Consider the following 12,825-nt stretch of genomic DNA (forward strand, 5'->3'; position numbering starts at 1 on the left):
TCCAGTGACACCAAGGCAGGAGCAGGGCTTAAGGACTTAGTGATTGCTGATCAACAGCTGGTATGGGAAAGTTACAAATTAAACAACTGAACTCAACTATAATGATATTTGAGGAGGCTGAGGGTTGAGAAGATGGTCTGGGCATCCAAATATACCAAAACTGTTACCCAAGTATTCATTCTGCAGTAGAATGCACAGGTATTTAAGACACTTCAAGAAGACACACTTAGTACATAATGTTGCTCTCATCCATTCTACTGTTCTCCTGACTTCCCTGAATTTTCCCATATTATCTCCTCTATTACTGTTCCTTTCTATCTCCTCCATTACTGTTCCTTTCTTCACACTTCTGAACCCAGATGCTGGATGTTCCATCACACTTTTTTTTCCTCCTTCTCCATATCACCTTCTCTAAGAAATCTCTTTCCCTTCTGACCTGCTCTCTTATATCTGGGCTTGGTTTGTTTCTAAACTTTCACAGAAAAGACACACACCACCAGGGTTTATTCATTTCCAGGTGATGAACACAATGTTCCAGTTATTTTAAATCAAAAAGGGCATTATCAAGTCACAAGAACTGTAAAGTCACCTGAAGCTACAAATGAATTAAAAATTACTCTGTTCTTACTTCATTAGCTTCAGCTAATTTGCTCTCCTTCTCTTGCAGCTTCTTACTCATTGTCTCCATGCTCTTCTTGTAAGATTTGTTCATCTCCATTTGCTCTTTCAGTTTATTTTCAGCCTCTGTTTCCCTTTCCTGGTACTGCTTGATACGTGTGAGCAGCTCCTGGTTACGGTCGGCCTCTCGCTGGCCAAGGGAAAAAACACAGAGAGATTTCAGAAGAAAGCAGCAGAAAGGTGAAGCCATTTTTCCTTCTTTTGTCCTCATTCCTCATTACTGTGATCACCAATGGTAATTGCTTCATCATGAAGCAAAGTTACTCAGACCACAGTTTTAACCTAGCAAGGACAAAAATTTATTAGCAGTAACTCAATGGAATTACCCAAGGAATTACCCAGGGAAATGGAGCTGGAAAATTAAGAGACCACGTTTTCCAAATCTCTTTCACTAAGACATGACTATGAGAATTCAGATGTGGCTTCACAGACTCCATTGCACACTCCCTAGCAGATTAAAGATGAAAACATTCAATCTCCAATTTAAAGCTGACCCACACACAGCAAATTGACTTTCAGAAACTCAGCCCTCAACAGCTGGGTTAATAAGACAAACTTCCCTCTGCAACTTCTGGAATTGAGGCCATTTAAAAGAAAATATTATTAACTAACACAATAAATACTCTTGCAGTCTGACAACCTTTCATATACCATTTCAATTTACTTGTACCACAAATTCATCAATACTTATTGAAAAAATGCATAGTAAATTGCTTTGCTAATCAAAGCAACTGGGGACACGGATTTGCATAGTAAGCAAGGATTATGCAAAGCAATGTGAGGTTCCTAAAACCTTTATCCACATGACTCAGAAAAACACAGAATCTGAGCAGGGTAATTACCACAGTGCTGGATTAATGCTGCTCCCTTTTTTTGTACCAGTATTTCAAGGGTTTCTGTGACTGACTCAGCTACATTCCAGTTTGAACTCTTCCTGGCCTAATCCCACATCACCTTCCTTCAGAGGAAGGAGGAATTTAGTCACTGACTCCCTATTTCACAACCACACACTAAATCTGTCACCCTCATAAAATACAACAAAACATAGTTATTATTTTTTACAGATTTCTTTTTCAATAATCAGCCACACAGCAGACTTTTATTATGCTACAAAAGCCACTGATCCACAGCTTATTTCAGTAATGTCATTAAGCAAACATATGTGGGCAGAAAAGCAGAACCCAATAAAAGCTATTAGTCCCTGAGTGAGGCTCACTGTTTTATCAGTGCAGGCTCTCTTGCGTGACACTGCATGGCTGGAACTGCTGCCATTCCAATTAATTACAGTCACACAAACCAAATGCTGGCAATTGTGCCAGCAGAACTTTAAACCCTCTAGGAGAAAAATTATTAGATACTTCTGGGAGAAACATATAACAAATCCCTTTTGTTACTGCTACCCGTGACAACTTCAGGGCTAAGCTAACAGAATCCAGTGAGCAGATCAGCAGTCTGTGAACCTAACAAGGCTTCAAGTTCACACTCTTGTGCACATTGGCAAGTTAGTGCAGTGCACTGAGAGAGGACCTGCAGAGCAGTTCTTGTAGTGCATTGGTGCTGGCAACTTGACACGCACACCTGCAGTAAATGCATTCCAGATTCACTGAAGTCCTGCTCTGAAGACAGTGTCCATTAGCAGTTAGAGAACACCAGGCTTGCTCCTGGAGTGCACCTTCAGTTCAGTTTCACTCCAAAAAGAGAGTAACCATACACACTCTGAGACAGACCACTGCAAACCAGTGCACATCCCTGAACCAAACCACTGATGTAAATGTGTTCTGGCTTAGGCCAATGCTCCCAAGCCATGAGCAAACATCCCACTCACCTCATAGTTCCTGGCATTGGTATTGGCTGCCTTCTCCAGCTCGATGCGAGCTCGTTTGTGGCTCAGCTCCATCTGCATCTTCTCCCGTTCCACCTGCAGCAGCAGGGATTTGGAGTGGATCTGCCCAGCCTGCTCCTCCAGCTGGCCAGTTCATGTGTGAAAAATTGCACACCATTAACAGCACAACAGTATCATCATGCCCTGTATTGCTCAGCTAATATTAATTTGCCATTTTACAAACTATCACCACATTTGTGGTACTTCTCACACCAGCTGTAGATGGGGAAACTCAGAGTTCAACACCATGCCCAGAAACCCACATCAAACCAAGGTGAATTGGAAATAAACTAATTCCTGGTTCTTAAGTCAGAATTTCTCAATCTCTAGATGTAGCCTGACAAAATCTACCTCTCTATCTAAAAAGCTAATTATGAACTCCCCAAGCCTAAGAAGCACAGATCATACTCCCAATAAAAGTAACTGCTGAGCAAAATAACACATTTTTCCATGAGCTCTACAACATTACCCTTCATTTTTTCATTCAAATTACCTGAGAGCACAGACAATACTAACAGAACTGCTCACACCCTGGTGATGTACATCCAACACACAGCCAGTGGAGACTCTAACCAGAGAGAGCCTCCTGCAACTACTGCTGTCACCAGAGATGTAGCACAGACAGAAAAAGATTAAATTTTTGTCAACATTCCAAATGCAAAGCAGATTTACATTAAAAAGAAACAATCTCATTTTTTACTTAGAGGCTGAAATAGAAATTATATTAAGGTACAGAATAGAGAAACTTCATTCCAGCCTAATAAACAGTCCCTGGGATCTAAGATGCCAATTTACTTTATGCTTTATGAGCCTGAAGCAGCTAAGAGGAAAAAAAAAGTAAATAACCCAGGTGGATAAGAAAGCACAACTGGTTTGCATATCAAAGCCACAGCTCAATGCAAGTCTCCTGGATGTGTCCAGGCTAAGAAGCCTTTGAATCCTGAAGAAAGGTAACAAAGTGTCTTACTAGAAAAATGTTAAGATACCAAGCTCCTTTGTTCAGCAATATAAAAACAACTCACAATTTTATTTCCTGAGCTGGTACACAGATATAACTAGCAGGGAATAAATTCAAAGGACCTTTCTTAAGCTTTTACAAAACAGAAATAAACCTGTCTGCCACTGTAAAAAAAAATTAAATATATTCTGGGAAAGATTCCAGAATGGTGACAGAAAGCTTCCTTTATTTGTTTGTGTCAATTTCAGAACATCAACTTCAGAAAGAATGGTCAGAACTGAATGAAATTCCCAGCTCCAGGAATCAAAAGGAGCACACAAGCACACTGAAGTGATACTGCAGGCATCACCAAGATGAGGATTCCTCACCTGCATTCTCTGCTGGTACTGCATCTGTAAGGAGCTCTGAGTTGATCCTGGTGTAGCCAGCCCAGACACCCCCTCCATACGCTGTGAAATGAAGTTGTTGAGGGATCTCAGGGTGGAGAAGACAGTGGTATTATTTTCCAAGTCCTCCATGGCTCTGGAAATGCACAGAAAATCATCAGCAAAACACTCAGAGCAAGATGCTCTGCTAAAGAGGAATGCATCATTGTCCTGAGGAAACACTAAACACAAGGTCTTCCAATTTACAGGGTAAAAATCAAACTGCAAATCACTGCTGGGATCCACAGAAAACATAACCCCACCCAGGCTGAAGTTGTAATTTTCTCTGAAATGAGAAAAAGATGCAAGACAACCTCTTCTCTCTGACCAAACCAAATTCATTGTTCTTCCCCCTGGTTTTCGAAGCTGATGGGAGCAGAACTAACTCCACAGTAGCAGCAAACCCTTCCTGCTACACAACTTGTTTCTGGTTTCCCAGAAGCACTTTGAACTCTAATTTCCAACAAGAAGTCTTCCCAAGTCCATTGATCACTTGTAAAGTGAAAGTGCATCTCATCATTCATATAGTAAGATGTAGCTCTTCCTTCCAATTCAGAAAGGGATTAACTAGAACACTAACTAGATGAATCAGGAGTGGTGCTCAGAAAAGCCTGCAAGGTTTCCCTGGATATTTCAGGAAGCCTTAGGTGAGTCCCTCCAGTGACTGCATACTCTATAAATCCCCAGAAACACCGGAAAAGGTCCAGGACCAGGAAAAGCAGCCACAACATCCACATGGCTTGTGGCACACACAGAGCCCTGGGGCTGCCTCCTGCATCCCCGGGGTCACTCCGCAGTTACTGTTTGCATTCGCAGCACCACGAGCAGGCGGCGTAAGAGCGGCGCAGAAGCAACAGATCTGCCTAAACCCAAACTGAGCGCTGGATACCAAACGCACCTGCCGGCAGGTAGCTCCAGCAAGCCCTTTCTCAAACCTACTAACAATTAAGGCGACACAGGTGTGGGACCCGGTCCTCTTTAGGCCAAGGCTGCCCCGGGGCACGCAGCGAACACCGAGAGCGACAGCGGCGGGCACGGGGCAGCTCCGGGCATCGAGGGGTTAGCCCGCACGACTCCGCCAGGGGAAGAGCGGGGTGGGACGGGCTTGGTCGGAGCCCTCCTTCTCTCCCCTCTGCCCCCGTCCCTCGCTCAGCGCTCACCGCCGCGCGCCCCGCTTGGATCTCCCTCCTCGCCCCGGCCACGGGATCTCGCGGGAACTCCGCGCCCACCTCTCGCGAGAACGGCGGCGCCGGCAGCCGTAAGTGCGGCATTATGCGCGCAGCACTGCCCGCGGTACCGTAATGCCCGACACGGCGGGCTGAGCTCGGAGCCCGCCCCGCGCCCTCCTGCCCCGGCACCGATCCATTCAGCTGCCCCAAATGAGCTCCTGATGATATGAGAAAGGCCTCGGAGTCTTAAACCAGCCTCTGGTATAATTCATGCCACAGTCAGCCTGATAAAAGCAGTATTTAATATAAAATTTGTCACTTTCAGATGAGGCAGCAGCTGAATTTATTTGTGCTAACAGATTTCTGGCAATTCAGTCATTCTCCCTGCTGGGATCTTAGGAACACCTTGTGTTTTTGCCTGAGAAACACCACTGGCCACACCTAAAAAGCACTGGGGAGATGATTGGCATGGCCATGACCCTGTCCCACTGCCACTGACTGGATTTATGAGTGCCAGGAAGCAGCAATTCCTAAATATAACCTAAGTCCGCAGGAGAGTCAGCAGAGCCATAGGGCTGAACATTCCCAAGGCAGCCGTGCCTCTCACATGGCTGTGTTACACACCCTGCATGAGGATGCAGATCCTGATGTGCCCAGAAATATTTTCTAAAAGGCACTGAATTGGCTCAAACTCCCCTTTGCTGTTCCCTCACATTCTAACAATCACCTTTAAGGTCAGCGTCATGTATGACAGCATTAACAGTGCAATGGTTTTCAGGCAAGCATTAAAAAATCATATAATCAACATTTTATTTTCATTTCCATTACTCCAGCCCCAGAGGTTGCCTTTCAGATTATTCCTCTCCATTCCCAACCATTTTGTCCACAAGTATTTGAAAAGCCTGACGGACTTGAAGAGTAGCAAACTTCCCCAAGGCCTTAATAGTGGGATTTTCCTTTAAACACCCACTAAACGGAGATTTCCAACCAATGTCCAAGAATCTTGCAGCTCATGACTTTTATTTCCCTCTGTACAGCCTGGCCAAGTAATAAGATTCCGCAGAGTCTTTCCTGCTGGCCTGAGGCTTTATAGTTCTCACATCCTGGAACTGCTCCTTCAGTCTGTTTTGCAGCAGGCGGGCCTCAGATCCATCCCAGAATTTACAGAGCATCGTTCCTTTTGGCTTTAAAATGCTTTGGGCTATATCCAGAAGGCCTAAACACAGCCTGATCAGCTTCTGATGATCCAGCTCTTTAATGCCCGTGGCGTTGGGGGCCATGTCACTCAGGATAACATCTGCCTTCCCCGAGGGAAGCAGGCTCTGGATGGCCCTCAGCGTGCTGGGCTCTGCCATGTCAGTCTCTGACAGGAAAACTGCTCCTTCCAGGGGAGAAATCCGCAGCAGGTCAACGCCAAGCACGAAGCCAGTGCGGAGAGCAGCATCTGTAAGGATGAATGGCACAGGGAACGCTGAGAGTGGCTGCAAAACCCTGCACGTGCACGAGCTCTGTGCCAGCAGACACAACCCACCCCCTGCCACAGCCGCCTTCTCGTCCCCTGGCAGTTTGCTGGTGCATCTGGATGGAGGGTTTGCCATAAGCTCATCCGTTCAAGACATAAAAACTCAGCTACTTTGGATAAACAAGGAGGATTTTTCTTCGTTTTCTGCTGCTCTTACAAGGCTGACAGTCCAGAAATCCTGGATAATGGTGCACATGGTAACACCTCACTTTGTAAATATCAATGGCTTCACCCATATAAACCATGCAAAGCAGTTGCTTCCATTTTTCGAGAAGGGAATAATATTTCAAATAAGCCAAGGTAATTGCTAGAGGTCACACCAATTTCAGAACTGGGTGAAGGGATCTTCCCCATAACAGCTAATCAGATCACCAGTGCCACATGGTATGTTCTATTTCATAAACACAATCTCTCTACATGAACATTTACTAGGCTCACCCCTTCATGTTTTTATCAGTGACTCTAGCACTTGTCAGTACCCATGTCCCCTTCCCACACTGTTTCTATCATAATATTTCCTTGATTTCATAGTATTTCAATTTAGATTCCATAGTATTTCACAGACCTCTCACAGACCTTCAAGAGGAGTACCATCCCCAGCTTGCCTGCCAAAAAATTGCACTTACCAGTACCTAAGGCATTGACCCTCTCTACAGCAACCTGGCTCCAAGCACCAGGTGCTGCTCCACAGTCAAGAACAGAAAATCCTGGACGAAGAACACAGAGCTTGTCATCAATTTCCAGCAACTTGAAGGCACTTCGGCACCGGTACTGCTGCTGCTTCGATGCCTTGACAAAGGGATCCTTCAAGTGCCGCTCCAACCACCTCTGCTCAGTTCCAGTTTTCCTCAGAAACTTCACCGTGGTGTGCAGGCATCTGCTCATTCAAAGCCAGGAAGAGAGACAAGTCAACCAGTTAGTAAATAACCACCCACTCTGTATTTTAAAAGTCTTTATATTTATTAATTCCAGCCACTGCAGGCAGCCATGGAGGTTGTGGAGTCTCCCTGTCCGGAGACATTCTCAATACAGCTGGACATGTCCCTATGTCACCAGTTCCATTGGGCTAGATGGTCTCCAGAGGTCCCTTCCAACCCAAACCATTCTGTGATTCTATAAAGAAGCCCCCAAATTTGAGATTTCTGGCACCTTTATTTATCAGTTCCTATCACAACAGCAGGGTCAGACTTTGGATGAGGCCTCACTTGCTATCCTGAGCTAAGGGGGGAAAACGATCCCACTCTCGCTTCTGCTCAGGTGTTTTAAGGACACGACATAGCAGAGTGACCCCAGCACTCCTGAGCTGCCTCAGCGGGGCCGGTGGCCTCCGTGAGCCGCTCAGAGGAACGGAGCGATGCCCGAGCTCCCGCAAGCCTGGCAGAGCAACCAAGAGGCACGGCCCCTGCCCGGGCGGCACCCAAACTCCCATTAACCCATTCCCGAGAGAATCTCCAGGAACCGGCACTAGCGGCACCCCACCATCGCCCTCGTGGGCGCCGGGATCGCCTCAGCGGCCCCGCCACGCACCTGCCCCCGGCAATGACAGCTCCGCCCGCGGCCGCCATGGCCGCCTCGGCCCGCCCTGTCCCGCCTCCCCTCACGGCGGCCGCGGGCGGGGCGGCGGCGGCGCGGGAAGAGCCGGGACGGGCCGCGGCCGAGGGTGACACCGAGGCGGGCGGGAAAGCCGCGAGTGCGGGGCTGAGGTGCGCGGGGCGGGGATGGCAGTGCAGGGGGCTCAGGGACTGGGACAGGGGATCAACGATCTGGGGAAGGGGCGCTGGGAGTCAAGGATTCGGGGAGGGGATGTTGAGGGTGATAAGGGATTTGGGGAGGGAGTTTAGGAGGAATAAAGATTTAGGGACAGCGGATCGGAGATTTGGGGAGGAGTTTCTCGGGGGTCAGGGATTCGGGGAAGGGACGTTGAAGGTGGTCGGAGAATCTGGCGGGACGGGGGTTTGCGGAGAGGATCGAGGATTTGGGGAAGGCGTGCTGGGAGTCAGGGATGCTGGGAGAGGGTGTTAAAGGTGGTCAGGATTCTGAGGGGGGAGTTTGGGGAAACAAGGATTTGGGAATGGGGGATCAAACTTTGGGAAGGGGGTGCTGAGGTGGCCGGAGAGCGAGGGTCAGTGGGAGCGTTAGAGAGGTAGGCACTGGAAGAGGTGCTGGGGGACCAGAGTTTGGGGACCGGGCACTGGGGATGGCTGCTGGGTGTTCGGGGCTCTGTGCACCCCCGGGTCCCCTCGGAAGGAGGCCGGGAACCCTCGGCACAGCGTGTCCGCCTCGTCCCTCAGCCAGGAGCCATGCACACCTCCAGACTCTTCACCCTCGTCCTGGTGGTGCAGCCGTCCCGCGTCCTCCTGGGCATGAAGAAGCGCGGGTTCGGCGCCGGGCTGTGGAACGGCTTCGGGGGGAAGGTGCAGCCCGGGGAGAGCATCGAGGAGGCTGCCCGCAGGTGAGGGCCGAGCCGGCGCCACGGGGACAGGTATGGGGGCACAAGTGGAGGTGTTGGACCATCGGCAGTGGGCTGCAGGTGGAGGTACCACAGCTCCTCTGGTCAGGGACACCCTCGTGTTACCTGACCCAGCTCTGAACACCTGCTCCGCAGGTGATGAGGGATTATCCACATGTACAGAGAAACAGGATTGCTACTCTGCACAAGAGAAACAATCATCACCTTTGTCACCTGCATATCTTAAACTCATCCAGTCTGTGAGCAACTGGAGCTTCCTGTCCTCCCTCCCATCTCCTGGACTCTAATCTAAACTGAGAATGAGTCTGAGTGGTGGGTAGAGGTTCTTGCAATCTTCAGAGAGGTGCAGGGTTTAATTTTGGCTATATAGCAGAATTACAGCTAATTGAATTTAAATAATTAGCCAAACTGCTTATTATTTGATCGTATGGTGTGACATTTTTAAGTGCTAATGCTGAGTTGTGGAATTGAATTTCATCAGTAAAAAGGCAGAGTGTAATTTCTGAACCCTTTAGTACTGATTTCTTGTAGTTCTTTCATCTATCTGGTCATTAAAATGAAGTAGCAAATCACAGCTAAATTGCTAAATTCCTCTAAAAATTAGGTACCTTGTTCTTTACATGAATGTTGCTGTTACAAAGCCATGCTTTGCCATCTCCTCAGTTTCTGATAACGTGCCCACAGCTGCCCTTGCACCTGCAGGAAGATCAGTCATGGTGTGCTCAGCTTCTGCCCTCAACAGCCTCCTCAGCTGTGCCAGCACAACTGCCCGGGCTCTGTGGTGAGCTGGGCCCAGGGACAGCAGGGTCTCTGTGCAGATGTGCTCCCAGCAGGACATGGCCCTAACGTACCTGACATTTTATCATGGCTTTTTGTGTGGTTTATCATCTCTGAGCGGAGGGAGGGACACAAGTTTTGTCACTTAACATTTGCTAGACTTACCTGCCACCGGCTGTGGGGTAATCTAATGGTTTAATGTAGCATTTGATTTCCTTGGTGTGTTTACCTGTGCTGGCCCCGAGTTTGACACCAGAACCTCTGTTCACACAAGATGTCAAGCGCTAAAATTTCCCTCAATCCAAATGCAACGTGCCACAGCACAGCCAGCACCTGCTGCTGGGGACTGTCCCCATCCCTTCAGCTGCAGTTTAGTCCAGAATGACACAGCCAGTTCCTGCTGAGGTCAGCTGGGCAGGAAGCTGTCCCCAGAGCCAGGAGCAGCTGGACACACTGGCCACCTTGCTGGCTGGAGCACCACTGGTGCAGTGCTGCCTCGGGGCACAGCTCTGCTGCAGGAAGCACCACACACTCCAGATCAAACTCCCCTTGTACCACTTCCACTCTGCACTGGCAGTTGAGGTCTGAGGTTGTGGTTCCATGTTGCTCGCTCTCAGTTGGGTTGGCAGAGGCAGCAGGTGTGAAGTCTCAGCACAGGTAGTTAAATATTAAGCCAAAACATGAACAAAAGTTCCCAGCACCAGCAAGATTTCCATCTTCTGCTGTGTACAGCACATTCCCGTGAGCACCTGGACAGGTCCTTAGTGGCACAGCTTGTAAGGGGAGCATTTAATAAATGAGTTATTTCTAGTTTGCCACATGTAATGTTTCCACTTGCTACAGACAGAGCCAAGCAGCTGATGGATAAATTGCCTGGAGAACTATAGCAGTGTTGTGCTTTGTTGTTCAATTATCAGTGCCTGTAAAAGGAGGCTTTTAGAGTCATTGCTGGAAAACTGCCTCTATTTTAGACATAGATAGCTTCTCAGAAGATAAACTAAAATTAGCCAAGACATTAATTTGAAGTATTATTTTGAAAGATGGGATCCATGAAACCAATGCCAAAGAAAGCTGGAGCCTTGAAATAATTTCCATTACATTTTAAAATTGTTGTTCCTGCCAAATAGGCAACTACATTAATTATTAACTATAACTAAAGACACACAGTTTCAGAGTATTCCTTATTTTTGTACATTAGAAAAACCATTACTAACTTCAAGCCATGCTGCTTCTGTTAGAGGGAGGTAAAATAAAAAATTCTCTGAGCACAGAGCATAAAGAGAGGAAATAATTGAATGCACAGCTTCAAGTAGCTGTGCATGGTGGTGCGTGGAAAAGAGCTGGCACTGCTCTCCAAGTGCTCTTAAAAAGTCTTGCCTTTTGGCCTCTGGTTATGCTCAATGTGCTTCCAAGGAGCAGAAAGGCAAAGTTTGCACAAGTGCTTTGTGTTTTTCACACTGCATTTGAATGGGAACTGGAATTCTCAGCCTTCTGTATGCAAATGGTGTTATGGAGTGTGTAATTTAACTAAGCTTCAGTTTGCCTCAGAAGCAGCTGATTGTGTAGCAGGTATAGATGTTCTTTCTGGTATTCATGACCTGCTTCTCCACAATTCTAAAAGGTTCAGCTTGAAGTTGGCAAAGCTTTTTGCCTGTCTAAATGACGTGTATCTTGGAGTTCTGAAGCCACACCCAGCTATAGTCAGATGACTTCACATCCCCACTTCTCCCTTACCTCAGAGAAGAGCTGCATGTTGCAAGGACTGAATTCTACTAAATGTTCCATTTTCCTGAATCTTCCCCTTCCAACATAGACTATTTTCCTGCCAGGCTCAGGAGCCTAAAATAACACACAATCCCACCTGACCAGGCTCCATTGTGGTGTTGTAGCTTTGTGGCTTGGTGCAGGTCAGAACCCTGCTCTACTATTGTACTATAAGAGCTTTCACCTTTGGTTCACTGAAAGGGTTTTAAATGTGTGAGTAAAGCTAATGACTGAATTTTTGTCCTCCTAATGCTCAGTTTCATGTAAGAAGTCTTTTTCTTGTGCAGGGAGCTCCTGGAGGAGAGTGGACTGACTGTGGACACTTTGCAGAAGATGGGTCAGATCACATTTGAATTTGTGGGCAACTCTGAACTCATGGACGTTCACATTTTCCGTGCAGATCACTTTCATGGAGAGCCAACAGAAAGTGAGGGTAGGTGGCTGGTCTGGGGAAAGGAAGGAGGTGCATGCTCTTCTGAGACAGCATTGCCCTTGGGAAATGGAGAACTATTCACTCTAAAATGCCTCCCAGAAGGAAGGCAGCTGGGCTGCAGAGGGAGGCTGCTTGTTGGCCAACATTCACAGTGCAGGCAGCAACAATCCATGAGCAGGCCCATGCAGAGTTCTTTTGTTTTCTGCCACCAGAAATGCGGCCCCAGTGGTTTCAGCTGGACGAGGTGCCCTTCCATCGCATGTGGCCAGATGACAGCTACTGGTTTCCCCTGGTGCTTCAGAGAAAGTTGTTTCGTGGCTATTTTAAGTTCCAAGGACAAGACACCATCCTGGAGCACAGCCTGAAAGAAGTGGAGGAAGTTTAAGAAAGCAGAAGCATTCAGCCCACATGCTACTGCCCACATTGGGCTACAGCATCCTGAGTGTGACGTATGAGGGTCTTGTTGCTCGGCTCCAGAACACAAGACTTATTTTCCAGATCACTGGAAAGTAAGGGGGTTTCTTAGAGCAGAAATAAAAGTAACAAGATTTCCCATGCTGTGAAGTCCCTGGTTGTGGTAGGCTTTGGTGGTTATGTCATCACAGCTATTAAAATCTTAACTGTTAACCATTTTTAGTGGCTTAAGCTTTTCCCTTAGGGGTGGGTGTTTTGTTTTTTTTATTATTAAAAATACTTTTTTAGTAAAAGCATGTGTTGTTCTGTTGTAATGATGCTGTGAAAGCCTTT

The 12,825-nt window shown here is 47.3% G+C and overlaps 3 protein-coding genes across 6 annotated transcripts in view; 1 reads left to right on the top strand and 2 right to left on the bottom strand.

The window, feature by feature from the left end:
• Positions 1-7,375, bottom strand: part of MAD1L1 (mitotic arrest deficient 1 like 1) — a 352,355-nt gene extending 344,980 nt beyond the window's left edge. Inside the window, exons 1-4 of one of the 4 annotated variants that reach the window (XM_066561061.1) lie at positions 7,261-7,375; positions 3,887-4,040; positions 2,504-2,644; positions 629-808 (exon numbers count right to left, since the gene is read on the bottom strand). In XM_066561061.1, the coding sequence (XP_066417158.1) occupies positions 629-808; positions 2,504-2,644; positions 3,887-4,036 (471 nt within the window). In that variant the 5' untranslated portion in view covers positions 4,037-4,040; positions 7,261-7,375. Of the gene's footprint in view, positions 1-628; positions 809-2,503; positions 2,645-3,886; positions 4,041-4,841; positions 4,931-5,103; positions 5,142-7,260 lie in introns of those variants that run through there. The other 3 variants (XM_066561059.1, XM_066561060.1, XM_066561062.1) reach the window with 3 other exon arrangements.
• On the bottom strand, positions 5,900-8,219 carry MRM2 (mitochondrial rRNA methyltransferase 2). The gene is made up of 3 exons (XM_066561063.1): positions 8,162-8,219; positions 7,261-7,511; positions 5,900-6,556 (listed from the first exon to the last, which is right to left on the bottom strand). Exons 1-3 carry the CDS (start codon positions 8,197-8,199, stop codon positions 6,132-6,134), a joined length of 714 nt encoding a protein of 237 aa, XP_066417160.1. The 5' UTR covers positions 8,200-8,219; the 3' UTR covers positions 5,900-6,131.
• A 30-nt stretch (positions 8,220-8,249) lies between these two features.
• On the top strand, positions 8,250-12,710 carry NUDT1 (nudix hydrolase 1). Its single transcript, XM_066560997.1, has 4 exons — positions 8,250-8,337; positions 8,926-9,086; positions 11,933-12,078; positions 12,291-12,710. Exons 2-4 carry the CDS (start codon positions 8,935-8,937, stop codon positions 12,461-12,463), a joined length of 471 nt encoding a protein of 156 aa, XP_066417094.1. The 5' UTR covers positions 8,250-8,337; positions 8,926-8,934; the 3' UTR covers positions 12,464-12,710.
• The last annotated feature ends 115 nt before the right edge of the window (positions 12,711-12,825 follow it).

This window comes from Molothrus aeneus, chromosome 16, assembly GCF_037042795.1.
Source record: "Molothrus aeneus isolate 106 chromosome 16, BPBGC_Maene_1.0, whole genome shotgun sequence".
In the NCBI taxonomy this organism is placed as follows: Eukaryota; Metazoa; Chordata; class Aves; order Passeriformes; family Icteridae; genus Molothrus; species Molothrus aeneus.

Coding starts and splice junctions, on each gene's coding strand:
- MRM2 (XM_066561063.1), bottom strand. CDS start 8,199: ATGGCGGCCGCGGGCGGAGCTGTCATTGCCGGGGGCAG. Junction 7,512..8,161: donor GCTGTCATTGCCGGGGGCAG/GTGCGTGGCGGG, acceptor TTGAATGAGCAG/ATGCCTGCACACCACGGTGA. Junction 6,557..7,260: donor GGTCAATGCCTTAGGTACTG/GTAAGTGCAATT, acceptor TCATCCTTACAG/ATGCTGCTCTCCGCACTGGC.
- NUDT1 (XM_066560997.1), top strand. CDS start 8,935: ATGCACACCTCCAGACTCTTCACCCTCGTCCTGGTGGTGCAGCCGTCC. Junction 9,087..11,932: donor ATCGAGGAGGCTGCCCGCAG/GTGAGGGCCGAG, acceptor TTTCTTGTGCAG/GGAGCTCCTGGAGGAGAGTG. Junction 12,079..12,290: donor AGAGCCAACAGAAAGTGAGG/GTAGGTGGCTGG, acceptor TTCTGCCACCAG/AAATGCGGCCCCAGTGGTTT.